This window comes from Martes martes, assembly GCF_963455335.1.
Source record: "Martes martes genome assembly, chromosome: 1".
In the NCBI taxonomy this organism is placed as follows: domain Eukaryota; kingdom Metazoa; phylum Chordata; class Mammalia; order Carnivora; family Mustelidae; genus Martes; species Martes martes.
In genome coordinates this window covers 123582738-123603762 of record NC_137888.1, presented here as the reverse complement: position 1 = coordinate 123603762, position 21025 = coordinate 123582738, and the positions used below count along the sequence as shown (strand labels likewise).

The following is a 21025-nucleotide window of genomic DNA, read 5'->3' as shown; positions in this document are numbered from 1 at the left end:
ACAGGGCAGAGCCTAATCAGCCTGTGGTGCCGGCACGGGGATCTCAACAACCATCCACAGATCCGACTGGCTGGTTTGTAGACACCAGGAGATGTAAGATGAGAAGTATTTACATGCAACCAATATTAAGTTATTATCAGCTTAAAATAGACTGCTGTACTATAAGATGGTTTATGTAAATCTCACACTAACTACAAAAAAACCTATAGCAGATATGCAAAAGGTGAAGGAATCAATGCATACCATTACAAAATAAAACCATCACATCAAAAAGGAAGGCAGCAAGAGAGGAGGAAAGGAACAAAGTAACTACACAACAGTCTGAAAACAATTAACAAAACGGCAATAGTAAGTCCTTACTCACCATTAATTACTTTAAATTTAAATGGGCCGGGGCGCCTGGGTGGCTCAGTGGGTTAAAGCCTCTGCCTTCGGCTCGGGTCATGATCCCAGGGTCTTGGGATCGAGCCCCACGTCGGGCTCTCTGCTCAGCAGGGAGCCTGCTTCCCTTCCTCTCTCTCTGCCTGCCTCTCTGCCTACCTGTGATTTCTGTCTGTCAAATAAATAAATAAAATCTTTAAAAAAAAAATTTAAATGGGCCAAGTTCTCCAATCAAAAGACACAGAGTGACAGAATGGATTAGAAAAACAAGATCCAGCTATAGGCTGCCTACAAGAGATTCATCTCAAGGACACACATAGGCCGAAACTGAAGGGATGGGAAAAGATATTTCATGCAAACCACAGCCAGGAAAATGGGGTAGCTATAATTCTGTCAAAGGCTTTAAGTAAAAAACTGTGACAAGAGACAAAGAAGTCACTATATAATGATAAAGTGGTTAATTCATCAATATAACAATTATAAATATAGAAGCATCCAAAATCAGAGCACCTAAATATATAAAGCAAATATTAATACAACTGAGGGGAGAAAGAGCAATACAGTAAGATTATGGGGCTTCAATGGCCCACTTTCAACAACGGAGAGATCATCCATGCAGAAAACCAAAAGGAACACTAGACTTGAACGTCACTATAGACCAAATGGGCAAGACAGACATACAGAACATTCCGCCCAAAAGGAGAACCACCTATGGAATGTGAAAAAATATTTTGCAAACCACATATCTGATAGGGCTCATATCCAAAATATAAGGAACTTCTACACCTCAATATAAAAAGAAAAAAAATTAATAGACAAAGAGTCTGAATAGACATTTCCCCAAAGAAGGCCTACAACATTAGTCATTAGTGAGCACAAAAATGTAAATCAAACCACAATGAGATACCACACCTTACACATGTCAAGATTGCTATTACTAAAATAGATATAGATATAGGTAGATAGATAGATAGATAGATAAAACAAGTGTTGGTGAGGATGTGAAGAAAAGAGGATCCTCATACACTGCTGAAGGGAATGTAAATTGGTGTAGTTATTATGAAAAACAGAGTGGAAATACCTCAAAAATTAAAAACAGACTTACTCATTTCCCCTGGATATCTCCCAGGTAGACATGAAATGTATTTGTTAATAAACTTGTTTGTTTTTCTGTTATTAAAAAAAAAATTAGGGGTGCCTCAGTGGCTCAGTCAGTTAAGCATCTGACTTTTGATTTCAGCTCAGGGTCATGAGATGAGCCCCACAATGGGCTCTGTTCTCTGAGTACAGTCAGTTTGTACCTCTTCCCCTGCACCTCCCCTCTCTTGCACATGCCCTCTCTCTCTCTTTCTCAAACAAACAAACAAATAAATAAATAAATAAATTTTTAAAATTAAAAACAGAACTAACATGATATCCAACAACCCCACTTCTTGATATTGATCCAAAAAAACTGAAATCAGGATCTCAAAGAGATACCCTCCCATGTCCACTGCAGCATTATTCACAATAGCCAAAAACAGGGAAACCTAATAATCCACTGATAGATGAATGGATAAAGCAAATATGGTACATACATACACTGGAATACTAGTCAGCCTTAAAAAAGAAGGAAATCCTGCATCAACATGAATGAACCTAGAAGACGTTACACTATGTGAAATAAACCAGACAAGAAAGACCAACACTGTATGATCTCACTTACTTGTAGAATCTAAAACTCATAGAAACAGAGAGAGAATGGTGGTTGCCAGAGATTAAGATGGGGAGAAAGTGGGAAGGTTATGGTCAAAGGGTACAAGGTTTGTTCTACAAGATATGTTGTATATTTAAAATTAGCTAAAAAGGTAGATCTTATGCTATGTTATTACCACACACACAAAGAAAATAATAATAATAATAATAAAGAGGGTGGGAAGAAATTTTGGGAGGTGATAGATATGACTGTGGCCTGATGTGGTGATGGTTTTAAAGGTAAATACTTATTCTCAGACTCACTGAGTCATGTACACCAAATATGCACAACTTCTTACATGCCAATCATACCTTAATAAAGAAGGACGTATGAATGAAGGAATAAATAAATAAATAAATAAGGCCTTAAAGGCACTAAAAGGAAACACAGAAACATTTTCTTTTTAAACCTCAGAGTGGCCATATACAAAAGATTGATAATCTAATCATTTTGACCACATAAACATTATTAATTTCATATGGTCAACAAAATTGGAGGCACAATATTGTGGGGGAAACAACCAAAAGAACAAGGACGCCTGGGTGACTCAGTCAGCTAAGCATCTGCCTTTGGCTCAGGTCACGATCCCAGGGTCCAGGGACTGAGTCCAGCATTGGGCTCCCTGCTCAGCAGGGAGCCTGCTTCTCCCTCTGCCTGCTGCTCTCCCTGCTTGTGCACTGCCTCGCTCTCTGACAAATATGTAAATAAAATCTTTTTAAAAAATTAAATAAATAACCACAAGAACAAGAAAAGTTTGGGTTAAGTTCCATACATTATCGAAACTCTCAAATTGGTAAGGAAATCCATAGAAAAAGAGGTAAATGATGAGAACAGAGGTCATTTCTTAAAGTGAAACCTGTAAAACATCAAGCAGTAAGAACACTTTACCGCTCTCAGACTTTAAGCTTTCTTAACAATCTTAGCGAGCAGAAACAGAAGCATGATCTGATAGAGTGATCAGGCCCTTCCTTGTCCTGGAGCGATCAGTGTTGCAGACCAAATGTAGCTGGACCGTTGTAAGATTCCTCCAGTGGTGGCCGGAGCCACCTCCTGCAGCCTCAGGAAAGCAGACTGGGCGCCAGCCTCTCCAACTCCATACCCAGGGGCCTCTCGGCGGCAGCATGAAATTGGCCTGGGTGGGAAAACTTACACCATGGACGATGGCAACTGCTACAAATTAAAGCTTTTTTCGGTCCAGAGAGTGGTTGTTGGGTATTTACCGTCATCCACAAAACCCACTGGAAATACCTTCAAAACAGGAGACTGTCACACTTCCTTAGAGTTGTTTTCAACTGGGTTGGATCCAAAGTGAGGGTGAAATATTGTATGTATTTTGGAAAGGTCCTAAGCAAACCTGATATTCCTCCCATGTATATACCAGCCTCACCTGAGAATCCTAAGAATCTGATCCCATGCTTTCATGCATCCGCAGAAGGTCTGCAAAGGTAAAACCTGATGTCTTCCACATGAAAAAATGCTCAACATCATTAGCCATCAGGGAAATATGAATCAAAACCACAATGAGATACCACCTTATACCAGACAGAATGGCAAAAATTAACAAGACAGGAAACAACAACTGTTGGCAAGGATGTGGAGAAAGGGGAACCCTCCTACACTGTTGGTAGGAATGCAAGCTGGTGCAGCCACTCTGGAAAACAGCATGGAGGTTCCTCAAAAAGTTGAAAATAGAGCTACCCTATGACCAAGCAATTGCACTATGGGATATTCACCTCAAAGATATAGATGTAGTGAAAAAAGGGAGCACATGCACCCCAGTGTTTACAGGAGCAATGTCCACAATAGCCAAACTGTGGAAGGAGCTGAGATGCCCTTCAACAGACAAATGGATAAAGAAGATGTAATCCATATACACAATGGAATACTACTCAGCCATCAGAAAGGATGAATACCCAACTTTTGCATCAACATGGATGGAACTGGAGGGGATTATGTTAAGTGAAGTAAGTCAAGCAGAGAAAGACAATTATCATATGGCTTCACTCATATATGGAACATAAGCAATAGCACAGAGGACCATAGGGGAAAGGAAGGAAATCCAAAGGGGGAGAAATCAGAGAGGGAGATGAACCATGAGAGACTATGGACCCCAGGAAACAACCCGAGGGTTTCAGAGGGGAGCAGGGAGGGGGGTAACTGGGTGATGGGTATTAAGGAGGGCATGTGCTGTGACGAGCACTGGGTGTTATATGCCACTAATGAATCACTGAACAATGCATCAAAAACTAATGATGTACTATACAGTGGCTAACTGAACATAATAAAATAATAATAATAATAATAAAATAGAAAATATCAAACTGCATAATGCATAGAGAAGATAAATATTGTTTTGTTTAAAATATATTTCCATTTTATTTGTACATACATGAACACATCAACATAGGTCTATCTGCATATGTGCACATATATGTATATGTAAAATGTAAAATGTTCTTACTGTGCATCAATTCAAAAAATTTTAAAGGTAAAAAAAAAAAAAAACAGAAACAAAACAAAACAAAAACCTAATGTCTTCCAACTTCCATAAAGCCAAGAGCAAAACTGAGAGACTTCATCGAAAACAACATGGCTGGCTGTGGGGAAAAGGGCAAGAGCCCTTAGCTCACCTGAACGTCCATCTTCTCCCTCAGGACCTGGAGCTCCTGAGTCTGCCTGAGTCGCTCCTCAGACTCCTCATCCCGCAGTGACCCGAGATTGGACTCCACCACACTGTGGGACTGCAGCACCTGCAGTTTCTGAAAAGCCAGGGCCCAGTTTTATTCAGATGAAGATCTAATCTTGATGTTGTCTTTCATACGGTCAGAAGGGCCCACCTCACCCGACCACAAACTCCAGCTTGTCTTCACCGGACATCTATATGCCTGCATATACTCACACAAGTCTGCATTCCCCTCCACGAGGGTACCCCTGAGAGCTCAGTGCTTACACAGGAGAAGCAGGCGCCCATGGACGAACAGAATTCAAGAGCAGAATTTCAACAGCACTGAAATTCAACTGTACCCAAAGCCCAGAGCTCACCAGACATTTCTGCCCCCATTTCCTCCTCAGTCTTGAATAGGCTGAAGAGAATCAGACTCTTAGAGGCTTTGGGAGGGTCTCATGCACTCTGGACCATTCCCTGAGCACTCCTGTCCCTCTTCCCATCAAAAAATGCTGGCTGTCACCAAGAAGGCCTGGCTTTGCCTGGCTTGGAGTGGTGTCACCAATACCTAGTGATTCCTGAGCATGTGGTGTGTAATCTGAAGGAAAAGGCACAGAAAGGGGGATCCAAGAGAACAGGCCTTGCCACCTGTGGTTACGCTTTTAAACATACCACTTCTGCAGTCACAAAAGTAAATTATCTCCATCTCTATTACCACACCAAACTCACAAGCCCCCCATTAAAGCTTTAAAGAACTGCACGTCCCTGAGTTTAACTTGTCACCATTCTTCAACTCTTCTCAACTGCTAAAGCAATATCGGGTAAAATCTTAACCATTTCTAATTGAGTATTATCATAGAGTAAAATGCTTTTTCAAGTGTATGTACAACCCTCGGCTTCTGATGTGTCATTTATGTCTTCACACCGATGTTTAGACAACCAGAGAGCAGGCTCTCTCGGCATCACAAACCTTCATGGCAATTTCCATTCAACTAGGGACTCCTTTGGCAGCTGGATTTACCCTACATCTTCTCTCAAGTTCTCTCTGCAGTCAGGCAACTTAGCCAAAGTAAGCTCACAGGCCTTGGTATCAAAGAGAAATTTTTGAGGAGAAACATCTTCAAGAACTATTTCCCTTTCATTGGCCCTCCTAACACCAAGGGGAATCTTTTCTTGTGTAATGAGACAGATGGTCTTACTGTGTTATTCATTCCCATGGTAAATGAAATCTTATCTTTTTCTCCCCCAAATAAGAAGAAAAACTAACAAAGTAATTATCCAAATACACTGAGAAGTGTGTATCTAGTTTGGTTCCTATAATAATAAAATGTCACTTGAGAGATGGGGGAGACATACGGACACAAAAACACAGCATAAGCAATCCTATAGAGGAAAGACAAAAAAAAATGATGTTCCAGTTTAGGAAAATGTGATCCAAGTTAAAAAGAAACCATGGATGGTAAGAATTATGTCCTCATTTACCAAAACTTCGAATTTCTGAACTGAAGGAACCCTCTGACATTTGCTGAGGTGGTTTCTGAACAACTCCAAATTCAAACCAATACGTATCTATCAAATGTCTAGTCAGCTAACACCGCGTGAGGGGAGGAATGGGAGTCAGCAGGGGTGTGGGTGAGCTCAGGAATGATGAGCACAGAGCTGATAAGAGCATGAGCTCCATGGGGTAGAGTGGAATCTTGTCACCCACATATCATCCCTGACAGCATGCGGGAACATTTAGGATGGGAGGACTTGGGTCACTAGAGATAACCACACACACACATACACACACACACACACACACACACACACATCATCATCATCATCATCATCTCAACCCCAAGCCTTCCCCATCCTTGACTTCCCATCTCAGATTGAGATGATGGACCACCCAAGATCCCATGCATATCCTATAACGATCTCCTCCTAGAAAAGTTGTCCAGGTGTTTCTTTAGCAAAACGTAGAATGATTGTGAGAAACGCTATCAGACAGTTCATTTTCAAAAACAAAAAAAATTCTCCTTGATGTTAGAAGGACCAATAATTAGAACTAAATATATTCTAAACATATTTCTCCTCAAAACATTTTCAGCCATACAGTCATACAGATTTATATGGGAAGATACAGTCCAGGGATAATAACCTATAATAAGGTTTTCCTGAATAAACCTGACAGTAGACCCAGTAGAAGAGCAGAGGCTTTGAAGTTTCAAAAGTTAAGTTCAAATCCCAGGTCTACCTCTTAGTAGCTGTGTGACCCCATAACATGGGGCCTCAATGTCTTCTCCTGCAAAGGAGGAATGATAATAGCTTTCTTTTAAGGAACCTTAAAAAAGAAGTAAGTAAACGGATAATGTACCTATTTTGAGAATTTTATGGTTGTTTTGTTGTTGTGAGGATTAAAAGTTAATGTATATATATAAAGTGACCCACACAGGGGCTGGAAACCAGTAACTACAGTCAGTAAATCTTACTATTATGTGTGATCTCCACAGACCCCAACAGATTGCCTGGCAGGTAGGCAGCACTCAACTCACAACTTGCTGGGAGAAAAGTGCATTCATTTAAATTCCGCCTCATCTCTTGTCCAGTGATGAAAGAAAGCCCTTTGCAAAAATAAAGATAGTGTCTGGGAAGTTCTTACTACATACCAGACAATGTTAAGTGCTGTCTATGTGCTAACGTAGCCCTTTCAGCAGCCTATCTTACAGAAAAGAAACTGAGGCACAGGAAGGTTAAGTAACTCACCTAAGGTCACACAGCCAATATGTGACAGAACAGGGATTCAATCCCTGGCACCGGCCTCTGTTATCTGGCTTCACATTATATTAGCCCGAATGGCAGATGAAATAGAACTAGTACAAACTAAGAAATAAATTTAGAGAATAAACAGCTTTTTAGCAAAAGAACTTTGAATGCTTTTGTGTTGGGTACCTCTTCTAGCGCAGAGTTATGGTTGGCAACACTTTTAAATTCATCCCAAAATAATTTTTTTAGCTTGTCTATTTCCTCATATAGCTTGGCCCGCTCTTTTTCTTTCCATTCATCAAATTCTTTCTTAGCTTCTATTTCCTTCTGACGGGTGATCTCTGCTTCCTGGAAAGAAAAGCAAGAACAATAGATTCATTAATTCCACATTGTGGCAAATATTGATTGAGAAAATGCTAGGGCTCCTTGTCTGGGCAAGTCACTATGGAGACCCAAAGAACATTCATTACCACAGCCCCCATCGTTTGGTCATGGAGCGGGACAAGTCTTATCTGAACTGTAAAGTCCCTTGAGGATAGGGACCCTGTCTTTTCTCTCTCTTTGTTCGAGGCATAGTTGACGCTCGATAAACAAGGAAAGATAAAATGAGGAAATGAGGAAATGAATGAAGAATGACTACAAGAAGGAAGGGGTGAGGCAAGTTTACATATTTTCATTCTACAATTATTTACTAAGTACATCCCTGAGACTGGACTTTGGAGTTTATCGTCTTTGTTCTCAAAAAAGTGAACCAGCCAGGTAGAGTAAGAAGCTAACATTCTGGTTCAAATGCCCTCACAGGGTGCCAAAAAAGGCAGGAAAGTGAAATTCTCCGCTTTGCTTTTGGTCATATAGATCTGGAAAAATAATTGAGTTTTCCTTCCCAGACAACCCAAGATCATTTGCCACACTCAGGAAGATGCCACCCTGGCGCTGACTCCCAGCAGCAGAAAACCAGCCAGACTTCTGGTCCTGTGGGAGACAGGTGCCCCACGGGTCTGCTGGGTAGTCCACAAGCGGCTCTCCGCCTCGCCTCCTCTCCGCTCCCACCTGCAGCTGCCGCTGCCTCTCCGCCTCCCTCTGGGCTTCCAGCTCCCCTTGGGTCCATTTTAGCTTGGCCCGCAGCTCTTCCAACACCTCCTCCACTGGCTGTTCCTGCTTCTTCTGCTTCTCTGTGGGGTCCATGAAAAGAAAGGGTAATCAGTTAAAGTGAAAAAGTGAGTGGAGCGCCGTTCCTCGCCTATGCAATAAGCCACACCTCAGGCTGAGACCAGCTCTGCCACTTCTATTGGACATTGACCAGGGGCAAGTGACTTAACCTCCCCGACCCTCAGTTTCCCCAAGTTGGAAAATGGAGATAACAGCAGCCAGCTCAGATGGGTTGTTATGAGGATGGTATATGATAGCGCAAAGTGCTTAACATACTGCCTGGCCTAACAGCTCCATAAATGTGAACTATGATTGTCATTGAAAATAACTATTTGGGCAGTCCTGACTCATGCAGATGTAAATGCGAGATCAGTAGAGTAACAGAAGCAGAATACGAAATAGCATGTGCACAGTGATTATTGATACAAAGAACATATCAATGGGTCCTGACAGCCATCATAGAGGAGTTGAACATAGTGAAGATAATTGTAGTTTGAAGTTCACTTTGTTCAGAAACATAGCAAAGTATTAAGTTTCAAATGAAAAAAAAAAAGCAGCGTGTATTATGAAGGAAAATTTCAGCGAAGGTTGCTTTAAGTGCATGGATGCTTTAACTTTTCTAAGATTAATAAAAAAGAATGAATTGTAAGAGAACATTCTAACTAAACCACATACTTACAAACCAAGAGTTACAGGTTAATCAAAAAGACACCAATTGTACTTGAACATTTGTTACTTTTCAAAGTACCTTTAATTCCTATTAGATAGATGGCATCATTATTAAAACTCTAAGCCTGTCTCTGAAATGAGATATGGTTTTCCTCAGGCTGGACTTTTTGGAAACAAGCAATTTTTAGATGTAGTGGAAATTAATTTGGGTTAACAAAGTGATTTGAGATAGTATGAAAAAGGAGAACAGGGGTATCTGAAAAGCCAGCTGCCTGAGAATAAAAAGATCATGAACATTAATTTAGCAAAAGTTGCCTTAAGAACATATTTTCCCTCTCCTTCAGCACTTAACCTTAAGAAAATAACAAGGAATATGCACAAAGATTTACATACAGGAATGTTGATCATCATATGATTTCCAAGAGGGAAATTTATGAGTAACCCATAGAAAGTACAAAGTAATTTAATTGTGAAATAAATTATGATAGTCAGAGGATGGAATACTATTCAGCCATTAAAAATCATATTTTCCAAGATGACTGAATGACATTGAAAATGTAACATATTCTTAATTGAAGATAAGCAACAGTCAAAACTGCATAGTATAGGATTATATACGTACACAGAAAAATAATGACATAGAGCAAACCAAAATATTAACTAGCTGATACTGTCCATGGTTTTTATTTTCTCTTTTCTACCCTTCTGTATTTAAATTTTCCAGGTCAAGAGACACATGGGTAGCTCAGCCAATTAAGCGTCTGCCTTCAGCTTGGGTCATGATCCCAGAGTCCTGGGATTGAGTTCCATATCAGGCTCCTTGCTCAGTGGGGAGCCTGCTTCTCCCTCTGCCTCTGTTCCCCCTGCTTGTGCGCTCTCTCTCTCTCTCTCTCTCTCTGGCATGTAAATAAATAAATAAATCTTTTTAAAAATCAACAAACATTTTAAAAAGATAAGTTAAATTTTAAAGAATTTTCCAGGTCAAAGACATTTTTTCCAGCTTTTTAATGTGGTAAAATATACATACTATAAAATTTAGCATTTAACCATTTTTAAATGCACAGTTCAATGGTGTTAAATGCATTCATAATTCGTAATGCTGTGCAACCATCACCACCATCCACTTCCATAACTCTTTTCATTCTTGTAAAACAAAAACTCTATATGCTTTAAATAACTCCCATGGACCCCCTCCCCTAACCCCCCACAACCATCACTTTACTTTCTGTTTCTCTAAATTTGATGACTCTAGGTACCTTGTATCAGTGGAATCACACAGAATTTGTCCTTTTGAGACTGACTGACTTCACTTACCATAATATCCTCAAGGTTCATTTATGTTGTAACATGTTACATAATTTCCTTTTTAAGGCTGAATCTTATTCCCTTGCATGTATATACCACATTTTGTTTATCTATTCATCTGTCTATGGACATTTGGGTGCTCCCACATCTTAGCCACTGTGAATAATACTGCTATGAACATCGGTATACAAATATCTCTTCCAAGACATGTCTTTTTATCAGAAAAATTCATTTAAGAAGTAGAAAATATGTTTTTCTTTGGCAGTCTCCAATACAGAGCCAAGAATTAGATATACAATAAATGCATAACAATTAGGTAAATGGTGCTGTTTTAAAACTCTTAAGTCTGCTCTTTGAAAAGGAAATTAAAATGAAAAAAATAAGAAAAAGTTTTATTTAATGGGATTTTTATATTTATATGATTTATATTTTCATATTTATATTTATTTTATGTGTTAACAGCTATTTCTTATGAACCACAAATATAGATATAAAGTATGTAAATCTCTTTATGGGGGACATACAGTCTCCCTACTTGTTTTGAATATGAAATGGTAAAATTAAAGTGATTAAGTCATAATTAGCTCATGTACATACAAAATGTCAAAGACCTGGTCTAACCGCTCATTAACCACATTTAAACCCCTTCCTAGTTAACATCAGAAAATAGCAGATTCATAGGAGACTGGAAGGTGAGGACCCTTCAGAGTCATGCCATTTGACTGCCCCATTCACAGCAAAAGCCCCTGAGACTCAGAGGGGGTGCATTGACTGTGGTCACATCATAGAAAGGAATGGAGCTAACACCAGAACTTACCTATCTGACTCCCTTCTTCTCTACACAAATGGTCAGAAACCCTCCCAGGCCCACATGGGATGGATCCCCCACCACCCCATGGTAGATGGTGAGATCATCCCCTTCTTTACTGGATGATGAGGTCTGAGGACAGCTGTGATGGTCTACATGCCCCACACCCACTGCAGACCAGCCCAGACTCTTCGACTGTCCCAGGAGGGCCTCCTGGACTCACCGCCTTCTGCTGTGCCTGTGTGCCTGCGTTGGATGTGGCCCCGGAGGAAGGTGGCGTTCATGAACGTCTTGTCACACAGGTGGCACTGCACAGAAGGGAGATGGTGGTAAGCCAGGATTACATCACCTGGCTCAACCTGGTGTCCTCCCAATATCAAAATTCCCATTTCCATGGGCTTCCAGGGCTGCTTCAGAAATGAAGATTTGATCTGAACGCTACGGTGCCCTGGGGACCGGCAAGCACTGACTAGGTATTTGAGGACACCAAGGAATTTTTGTTGGTTTTTTCAAGGCATGATGATGCTCTTGTGTTTATATTTAAAAGTGAGAGTCCTTGCCTTTTAGAGATACATACTGAAATAGGTATAGATAACACCATACACTTAACACACTTCAAAGTGACACAGGGGTGGGGCAAGTGGGTAGGGGAACACAGGCAAAAATATGGATAGTTGATAATGATTGGGCTGGGTAATGTACAGATGAAGGTTCATTACACTACTCTCTTTTTTGTACATGTTTAAAAATTTTCACACTACAAAGTAAAAAAAAAAAGCCAATGCCCGGGTCCCATCCCTGGGGTTGAGAACAACCAGAACAGAGGATAGAAAATAACAGTATCTCTAATTCCACTTCACTCTCCTCAAGCATTTCAGACACTGCCAATCTATCATATCATCTTTTCACTGTAAAATTTCAAACTTTTTCCAACACAACAAAATTGCAGTTTGCCAATCCTACTCAAGTAGACTAAGAGGACAGATTATTTGCGATCTTTACACAAATGTGACAGAAATTGCCAGTTGTCCCCCAAGACCCATTTTCCCTCTTTCTTCAGTAATAGAAACTCTTATTTTTAGCTGGTCATAAGGTTAATGAGAATAAACACTTTATGTTCCAACCTCCCTTACCATGTGACTACATTCTGGCCAATGACATGTAAGCAGAAGTGATATATGCAACTTCTAGAAAGTATCATTAAGGGAGTTAGGACCGTACAGTAGCAGCTCCTTCTTCCTCTGACAACAGAACTCCCAGTTTTCTTCAGGGGAATTACCCTGCCCCTCACTCTCCATCCACGGGCTTCTGTCCATTCCCAGCTTCAAGGTGAGACATGCGACCTAGACCAAAGCCAGTCACAGTCCTGAATTCCCAGGGACCTGTGAGTGGCTCCCAGATGGGTAGGAGATCAAAAACAGCCAAATACAGGACACAGTGAAAAATGGCCCAGGTTTCTGGGACCAAAGTGGGCCTTCTATCGTGCCAGCCTTGAACCTGGGAAAATGAGATACTGGCACTGGTGGCCCAACTTCCTACCACACAGACAGACTCTTTCTGAGAATGGAACCCACACTAAAGAAGAGTTGCCAACAGCTACAGAAAAACAAACTAATTTCTAGTGCTATCATCTGATTCCAAGGACAAGCCACATGTGAGTCCCACCAGAGCTCTGGATTTTTCAGTTAAAGTAACCAATAAATTCTTTATTGGCCTAAGCCAAGTTAAACTGCTGCTCTGGCATTTAATGCTGAAAGGATTCTGACCTTTTTATCATAATTAACATTGTATCATATTATTCCTTCTGTCTCACCCACCCCCAGACTATGAATTTCTTGAACACCCGAGCCAGCATGACTTGTGCCTGCCTCCTCAGAGCCTGGTCCAGGGCCAGGCCCCCACAGCAATTCATGAAAGTGCAATGTCCCCAGGCCACACTTGCCATGCAGATGCAAATGTCCATATGCCACTCCAGGTAATGAAATGTCACTAGGTTGAATGATGGAGTCACTTTTGGGAATGGGCCTGGCGGTACCACAGAACCAGTCTCTTGCTACAGACTGATTCTACACACACATATACACACATACACACACACACGCCTTTTTATATCACACTGCTATATACACACACAAACCTTTCAAACACACACACTCACACCCTCCATAAATACACACACCCTTACACACATATATATCCTTCATTCATTCATTCATACACACACACACACACGAACCATAAATATATCTTTAGGTGCATATTTCACACACAAACATACGTTAGACACCACACACTCTACATACATACATACACATATCCAAACATTCACATAGTAGACACACATATTCACACTGTCCTTAAACATGCACAGCCTCTACATTCACACCTGCACGCCCTAGACAGGCACCCTCTCCACAAACACACACACATATTATACACGTATGCACACACATCCTTCAGATACACACACATGCTGGAGAACTTGATGAGACATCTCTAACGTCTGCTCTTCACCCCAGAAAGTAGGGCCCACAGCAATCCTGGGACCCAGGGTGCTGGTGCCCAGGCGGCCAGGTGGTAACTGAGCCCACAGCCCTCCCCCTCCCCGACCCTGCAGAGTCCTCACCGCGTGGTAGCTGTGGGCCCCCGTCTGCAGGAGCAGCTGCTGCAAGGTGCCAATCATCTTGCGACGCCGTCGGCTCTCCTCTCTCACACCCCTGAGCTCGTCAGCCTGGCGCCCCAACTCCTGCTGGCCACGCTGCTGCTGGCCCAGGCTGGCCTGCAGCCGGGCCTCCAGCTGGGCAACACTGGTGCTCAAGCAATCCTGGCAGTGCAGCAGGTACTCGATGATGAGCTGGGCCAAGCGCAGCACCTTGAGCAGCACCGGGTCCACAGGCTGCCCACAGCGGCTGCATGCCTCCCGGTCCAAATTGCAGAAGGTCACCCCGGTGATGTTCTCCTGCAGGGCAGCCACATCCAGCTCCCGGGCCACACGGTCTACATCCAGGGCGCTAATGCGCCTCCAGTCCACACTCTCAGAGCGAGGCTGGAACTTGAAGGTAGGCAGGGGGTAGGCCCCGAAGAGGGAGCCACTGAGGCCTTCAGCAGGGGTAGCCAGGGACTGCATGGGCTGAGGAAGCCCTGGGCTGCCCACCAAGGGAGGGTGCCACCAAGGCCACGGCAGCAGGCACAGGAGCTGAGAGAGGACCTGGAAAATAAGGAGGGGTTCTGAGTTTGGCGAGATGCATCTGACTGCAGGTACTGTACACCTGGCCAGCGGGAGCTTAAGTGGGGCAAAGGGAGGGAGCTGGGCAGCAGCCATAGTACCCATCGGATGCATTGACTGGGTGAGAGCTGAGGGAGCCAATGGTGTGGGCTCTGTAATCACAGGGATGGGGATTCAGATCAAAGCCTTGGGCAAGTTCCTTCACATCCTTAAGCCTTCTGTGTATATTGGGGATCCTGGAGTCTACTCTTCAGGCTTGTGGTTAGGAATAAGGCAAGTGAAGCACCCAGCCTAATACCTGAAACACAGGAGGTCCTCCTGCTAGGAATGAGGCAAGTGACTCCCCCCCACTGCTATGTGTGTGTCCCTGCCAGAGGTCTTTGTCAGAGGGAGGGGTCAAATGTCTAAGTGGGTCTTTCTGCAACCCTATACTGACCTCAGGATAAGATCCAATACCTTGCCGTGGGAGGCAAAGCCTCCTAACAACCACCACACTCCATCCTGTCCTCCCGTCATTACAAGACTACAGACAACCAGGAACGGGCTACATTCTATAAAGTGTGCCCCAACTATAAAGTGTGATCACAGGACTATGGTCCCCCGGGGGGGTTGTGAGTAAGATGATGGCCACCGCGGTCGGGGGAGGCTTAACAGAGCAGCCATGTCTCTGCACAGACTCTACTCCATCCATGATGGTCTTCCTTTCAAACCTACTGGTTTAGAAAAGAGGTCCAGTTTGTTCTCAGACTCCTCTCCACTCTCTTGGGAGACACAGAAATTGTTCTCTCTCTTTAAAAAGTAATTTGACAGTAGCAATAAGATTTTAAAATGAACATTTCACAACAAAGAATTTTAATTTATCCTACAGATAAACATATACAAGTGTGCAAAGTCGCTTGTGCAAAGGATCATGTAGTATTGTTTGTAACAGCAAAGTACAAGAAAAATACAAGAAAGTGAAGTACGAAGTACAACAGAGGATACAAATGGTAACTCTATACAATGAAATACTATGCAACTATTGATAAGAATAAGGCAACTATTCACACACTGATACAGAGTAATGACTGTATGTCTGTAATGTAAGTATACACACACGTAAATATACACATATATATACATAGATATTTCCACACCTGTTTAAATGATAACATAATCACATTGAATAATTTTATTTTGCAAAAATAAAGATATATATATCTCACATATGTATCTATCTATATCTTTCAATATATGTCACATAGCTATAGATCTATAGATATAACTCACATTATTGCCTATGAGGAAGGAGGGAAATGAGGGGTGAAACGGGGATAAATAAATGAATACATGGATGGTGCATGGGTAGGAGATGGATAAATAGACAAGCCTTGCACAGAGCAATGATGATAATGATACATGTATATAATATATATACATATATACACACACGTACGAATGATTCATATTTGTTGCTCATATGTAATAATAGTGAAATAGAACACACTGATTTACGGCTCCTATATGTGATTCATTGTCTATCATTTCGTAACCATAGACTATGGTATTTCTAGAAAAACAAACAAACTGTTAGTAATGGTTGCCTCTGGGAGAGGGAAAGGAAGTTGGAAGATTTCGGTTTTCTACTTTCCCCCTTCCTATACTATCCAGTATATCTTTACATCATCATCTATTACTTTAATAATTTTTATAGAAATAATACAATTTCTGCCCTTGAACCTCAAATATGACCGGGGAACAATAAGGACAGATGAACTTATTTAATCAAGTTATTTCCAGATCATGTGATTCAAACTTTTAAATACAAGAGAAAGTCAGAGGAGAGAGAGGTCACTGATCTCATGAAGGGGAAAGGCCTTGTGGTTTTGTAAAGAGGGAAGGGGCCTCCAGGGAAGGTCCCTGACACCCCTGAGCCTTCACCTGAGAAAGACAGTGAGGGGCCTGCCCCACATGCCTGCACCCTGTGTGCCTCAGTGCAGCGAGTTCCAGCTCCTGCCGGACACAAATTCTACGTGCAAACCTCCAAGCAGCTGTCACAATTCCCATTCTACAAACAAGGAAACGGATTTCTGGAGGGGCTAAGAGTCTTGCCCCAGATTGGGAGGCCAGAGTTGAAGCACAGTTGGAGGTGCATCTGGCCCTAAACCTTATGGACTCTGAACACTGATTCTTGTCCTTGTCCTTAAACTTGGCTTTGATCAGATCAAGACCGCTTATCCCTCAAACTCATTCATTCATTCACCCACTGCCCCCCTCATTTACAGCATGCCTACTCGGACCAGACCCCGTGCTGGGCATTGGGGCTGCCGAGGTCCAGGAACCACATACCTTCCTGCACCCAGGAGCTCAGCGTGGCCCCTTGTTGCCACCGCACCATGTCCAAACCGCTTAGCCCAGCCTTGAAGACTGCCCGCAGGCTGCCACTGGCCCACCTTTTCCATTGCAGCTCCCACACTTCCTTTCTCATCTACTCTTCCCCCAAACAGACTCCAAAACCAAAACCATCCAGCCACCTGCACCCCCATCACGGCCATGACAAGATCAGTCCATTTCTACTTAATGTGTTCTGCTATTTAAACAAACAAACCAAAAAAAAAAAAGAGACTAGAGTCCTGCTACTTACCATGCTGAGCTCCAAGCCACAACTGTGTCCCTGGAGCCTCAGAGACAATTGTCACAACAAGCTATGCCTTGGAGCAACAGCAGGTTACCAGGCATGCTGTGGGCAAGGGTAACAGGACACCTGCTTCCTGTCCTCCCCCAGACAGGGAGCTCACCTACAACTCACTGTTTAACTATTTAAGCTTTGGCCTCAACTGTGTGCCCAAAGTCCTCTCTCTAAGAGTAAGGCTAAGAATGCTCCATCGGCAAAGGCAACTCCCACCTTTTTGAATGTTCCTTCCAGCCTCTTTCATGAACAATCACTATCCTTTTACCCTTCTTTTAACAAGGTGGGGGAAAGGGGAGAAGGCAGAGGGGATGGGGCACGGGCGGTGCTCCCGTGATATTCTGCTGTTCACTCATGACCCATCTCTCCCTGCACACTCTCCCTGACGATGAGTTCACACATACCCACAGCTTCAGCAACCAAAGGCCTGCTTTAGGCTGATCCTCAGCCACTCCCAGATCTCTTTTTTTCTGGCCCATTTCTCTCTTGGGACCTTTAGATCCAGCCTTCCAGTACTGATTACATCAGAAATTGCATAAATAAAATCTTTTAAAAAATGGGGCGCCTGGTTGGCTCAGTGGGTTAAAACCTCTGCCTTCGGCTCAGGTCATGATCCCAGGGTCCTGGGATCAAGCCCCGCATCAGGCTCTCTGCTTGGCGGGGAGCCTACCTCCGCCTCTTCCTCTGCCTGCCGCTCTGCCTGCTTGTAATCTCTGTCTGTCAGATAAATAAATAAAATCTTAAAAAAAAAAGAGAGAGAGATTGCAAATCCAAATTCCCCCAGGTCCAGGAAGTAGCATTAAATGCAGGAATGTGCCAGGTATAAGAAAAACCACAGTACAAGCTTGAGGATAAAAGGCAACTGATTCCCTACCTTAGTGTCCAGGATCCAATTAGGCAGCAGTTCTCAAAGTGTGGTCCCTGACTAGCAACATCAGAGCATCAGCATCTTCTGGGAACTTGTTAGAAATGCGAATCTTGGGATTTATTGATGCAGAGCCATGGTGGGAGGGAATGTTGGGGATTGTGGCGAATTGGGGAGTGCATGCCCCGTTTAGAAGCGGCATCCACCCTGGGGCACCTGGGGGGCACAGCTGGTTGAGCAACTGACTCTTGGTTTGGGCTCAGGTCATAATCTCATGGGTCCTGGAATGGAGCCCTGGGTCAGCTCTGTGCTCAGCAGGGAGCCTGCTTGAGATTCTCTCCCTCTGCCCCTCCCCCAATTTGCGTGCAGTCACTTGATCCCCCCCCCACTGTCTCTAAAATAAATAAATAAATCTCAAAAAACAAAAACAAACAAAACAAAGGAAAACAAAGCCACCCCTGGGCTTCAGACACACTAGAATGGATTTTCTGCGTTCTTCATTGGCTAATCCCAAATTCACTAAAAAGATATTCAAACACCTTTATGAACTGTTTCCAAATTACCTTTCTAGCTGCATCTCCCACTTACAATATTATTTGCTGTCCACACATTCATATCTCCGGGCTATTTATTTAGGGGCACTGTTTTTAAGTGCTTCGTGAAGAATAACTAATGTAATCCTCAGAACAATCCCTCAAGGAGGTCCTCATATTATCCAAACCACAAAGAAGTAAAAAAGTTTTCCCCAGATGCAGGAGGCAAGATCCAAACCCATGCAGCCTGCTTACAGAGTCTGAGCTCTTAGCCACTACGCCACCATGGTACAGATGGACCTCCACCACCTCCCCCTGCTCCTGCTGCAGGTGAATGAGTGCCTGCTTCAAGGCCTTGCTCACACCTGACAGCCACCATAAATCCCTCCCCAGGCCCAGAGTCAAAATGCCCTGCCCCTCCGTGGGACTCCTGGGGCCCAGGGTATATTCTCCCCTGGGTGCCTTACCACATTCTGGTCTGTACTGGTGTTTCTGTGCAACATTCATTTATTCATCTCATCAGGAAATGACTCCTGAGCCCCTTCCAAGTGCCAGACACCACAACTGACACTCAGAATTGATGGTGACCCGGGCAATAGTCCCTGCCATCATTAATAAAACTAGTCACCAGTTTTGCACACACAATTATAAGGTCTTCCATGCACTATCCCACTTAGTTCTCCCTACCACCTAGTGTACAGATGAAGAAATTTAGAGGTGACCCAAGAGGGCAGACAACATCCCACAATAATACAACTAGTAGTAAATGATGGTGTCTGGTGCTAGATTTCTCCAGAAAGACAGAAAAACAGACAGGATTGACCATACAGAGTGGTATGTGCTGGGGTAGGAGCTGGGACAGGGTGCAGTGGGTATACCAAGGAGAGCCCATGGCAGGACATTCCTGTCTCCTTTCTCCTCCAAGTCCCCAGCTATAAGTTCTGCAAGGGCTGAGACCATGGCTTATTCATATCTGTTGTATTCTAACGCCTAGAATAAGACTTGCAGCCCAGATGGCTATAGACCTGGGCAGAATTATCAAAATCTTAGAATATCTGCCTCAAAAGTCTATATTCTTGGGGATTTGGAGAAATGAGCCTATGAACCAGTAAGAATTAGGATAAAGAGGAAGAACAGAGTTGGGAGTCCTTAATTTGGACCCACAGGAAAGAAATGCCATTCAACTTACCAAAATGCTGGATTTGTTACAATATGTGTCCACCACCTGATCCCACTGGCCGCTAATGAAAGCCTAGAGAATGGGAGCCCTTGTGGGTGGGCTCAGGCTCCTCAGCGAGAAGCCCCAGAGCCCACATGGACTATTCAGATATGGCTGCAGGCCTGAAACCCTCATGTTTACACCCTGACCACACTCTGTAAACACTGAGGATGGCACCCCACTCCCAATTATACAGAATTCTGAATTAGGGACCTGAGTTCATGTGGTCTTATTGAACCCCAGAAGTGTCACTCCTGTCTTCCACTAGAACCCCCAGGTTCTCAGAAGTCTTAGGGCTCTGCCATCCAAAGGTGAGCAAGAACTGGGGGAATTTGAAGATTATGATAGCAGCCATCACTGATTAAGTTTCTGTGTATCAGGCACCATGCCAGCCTTTAAAAGTACTATTTCTAGCCATCATACCACCTTGGATGTAGCTATGATTTGCCTCATCGGACCAACATAGAAACTGAGGCTCAGGAAAGCTGAGGGACTGGCCCCAGGTCACTCAGCGACTAGATAATTCAAGCCAAAATTCAAATCAGGTTCTGTCTTACTTGAGAGCTTTTGAATTATGCCCAGCTACCTCCCAACAATGATGATGACACAGAAATTACTTCCCACCATGGAAATGACAGTACCTGAGATTTCTTGACCAAACTGCAAGAACTGAAACTTGATGGCAAATCACAACAGGAACAGTGCTGGAGACCTGAAATCTTTTCTCTATCTCCACGGAGCTTAGCTGAATGGGACTCAACTGCGCAGCCGGCATCCAGGTTAGGATGGCGGGAGACAAAGCCCAAAGAGAGTGCAGTGCGGCAGGTTACCTGGAAACCACACACCGCAAAGGGCAGTCACACTGTGCTTTCTCCAGGCATCAGCGGACTGTCTTCCCCACACCTGGGAGTAGAAACACAAGGCAGAAATGACTTGCTATCATTAGGAAATTCAAAGCCGTGTTAACCATCTCTGCATGTTTTGGTGGGGTCCCAGGAAGCCTCCCAATCCTATACCAATGTCATGAATTCGTAGGACCCAAAGGAACAATTAT

The 21025-nt window shown here is 43.2% G+C and overlaps 1 protein-coding gene across 1 annotated transcript in view; it reads right to left on the bottom strand.

Annotated features, from left to right (window-relative positions):
* DZIP1L (DAZ interacting zinc finger protein 1 like) overlaps positions 1 to 20677 on the bottom strand; it is a gene marked incomplete at its 3' end in the record, with an annotated part of 37833 nt that extends 17156 nt beyond the window's left edge. The window contains exons 1-6 of the mRNA XM_080810403.1: positions 20613 to 20677; positions 14087 to 14668; positions 11684 to 11768; positions 8580 to 8701; positions 7716 to 7877; positions 4747 to 4875 (exon numbers count right to left, since the gene is read on the bottom strand). Coding sequence (XP_080666529.1) covers positions 4747 to 4875; positions 7716 to 7877; positions 8580 to 8701; positions 11684 to 11768; positions 14087 to 14587 — 999 coding nt within the window. The 5' untranslated portion in view covers positions 14588 to 14668; positions 20613 to 20677. The remainder of the gene's footprint in view (positions 1 to 4746; positions 4876 to 7715; positions 7878 to 8579; positions 8702 to 11683; positions 11769 to 14086; positions 14669 to 20612) is intronic.
* Between the last annotated feature and the right edge of the window lie 348 nt (positions 20678 to 21025).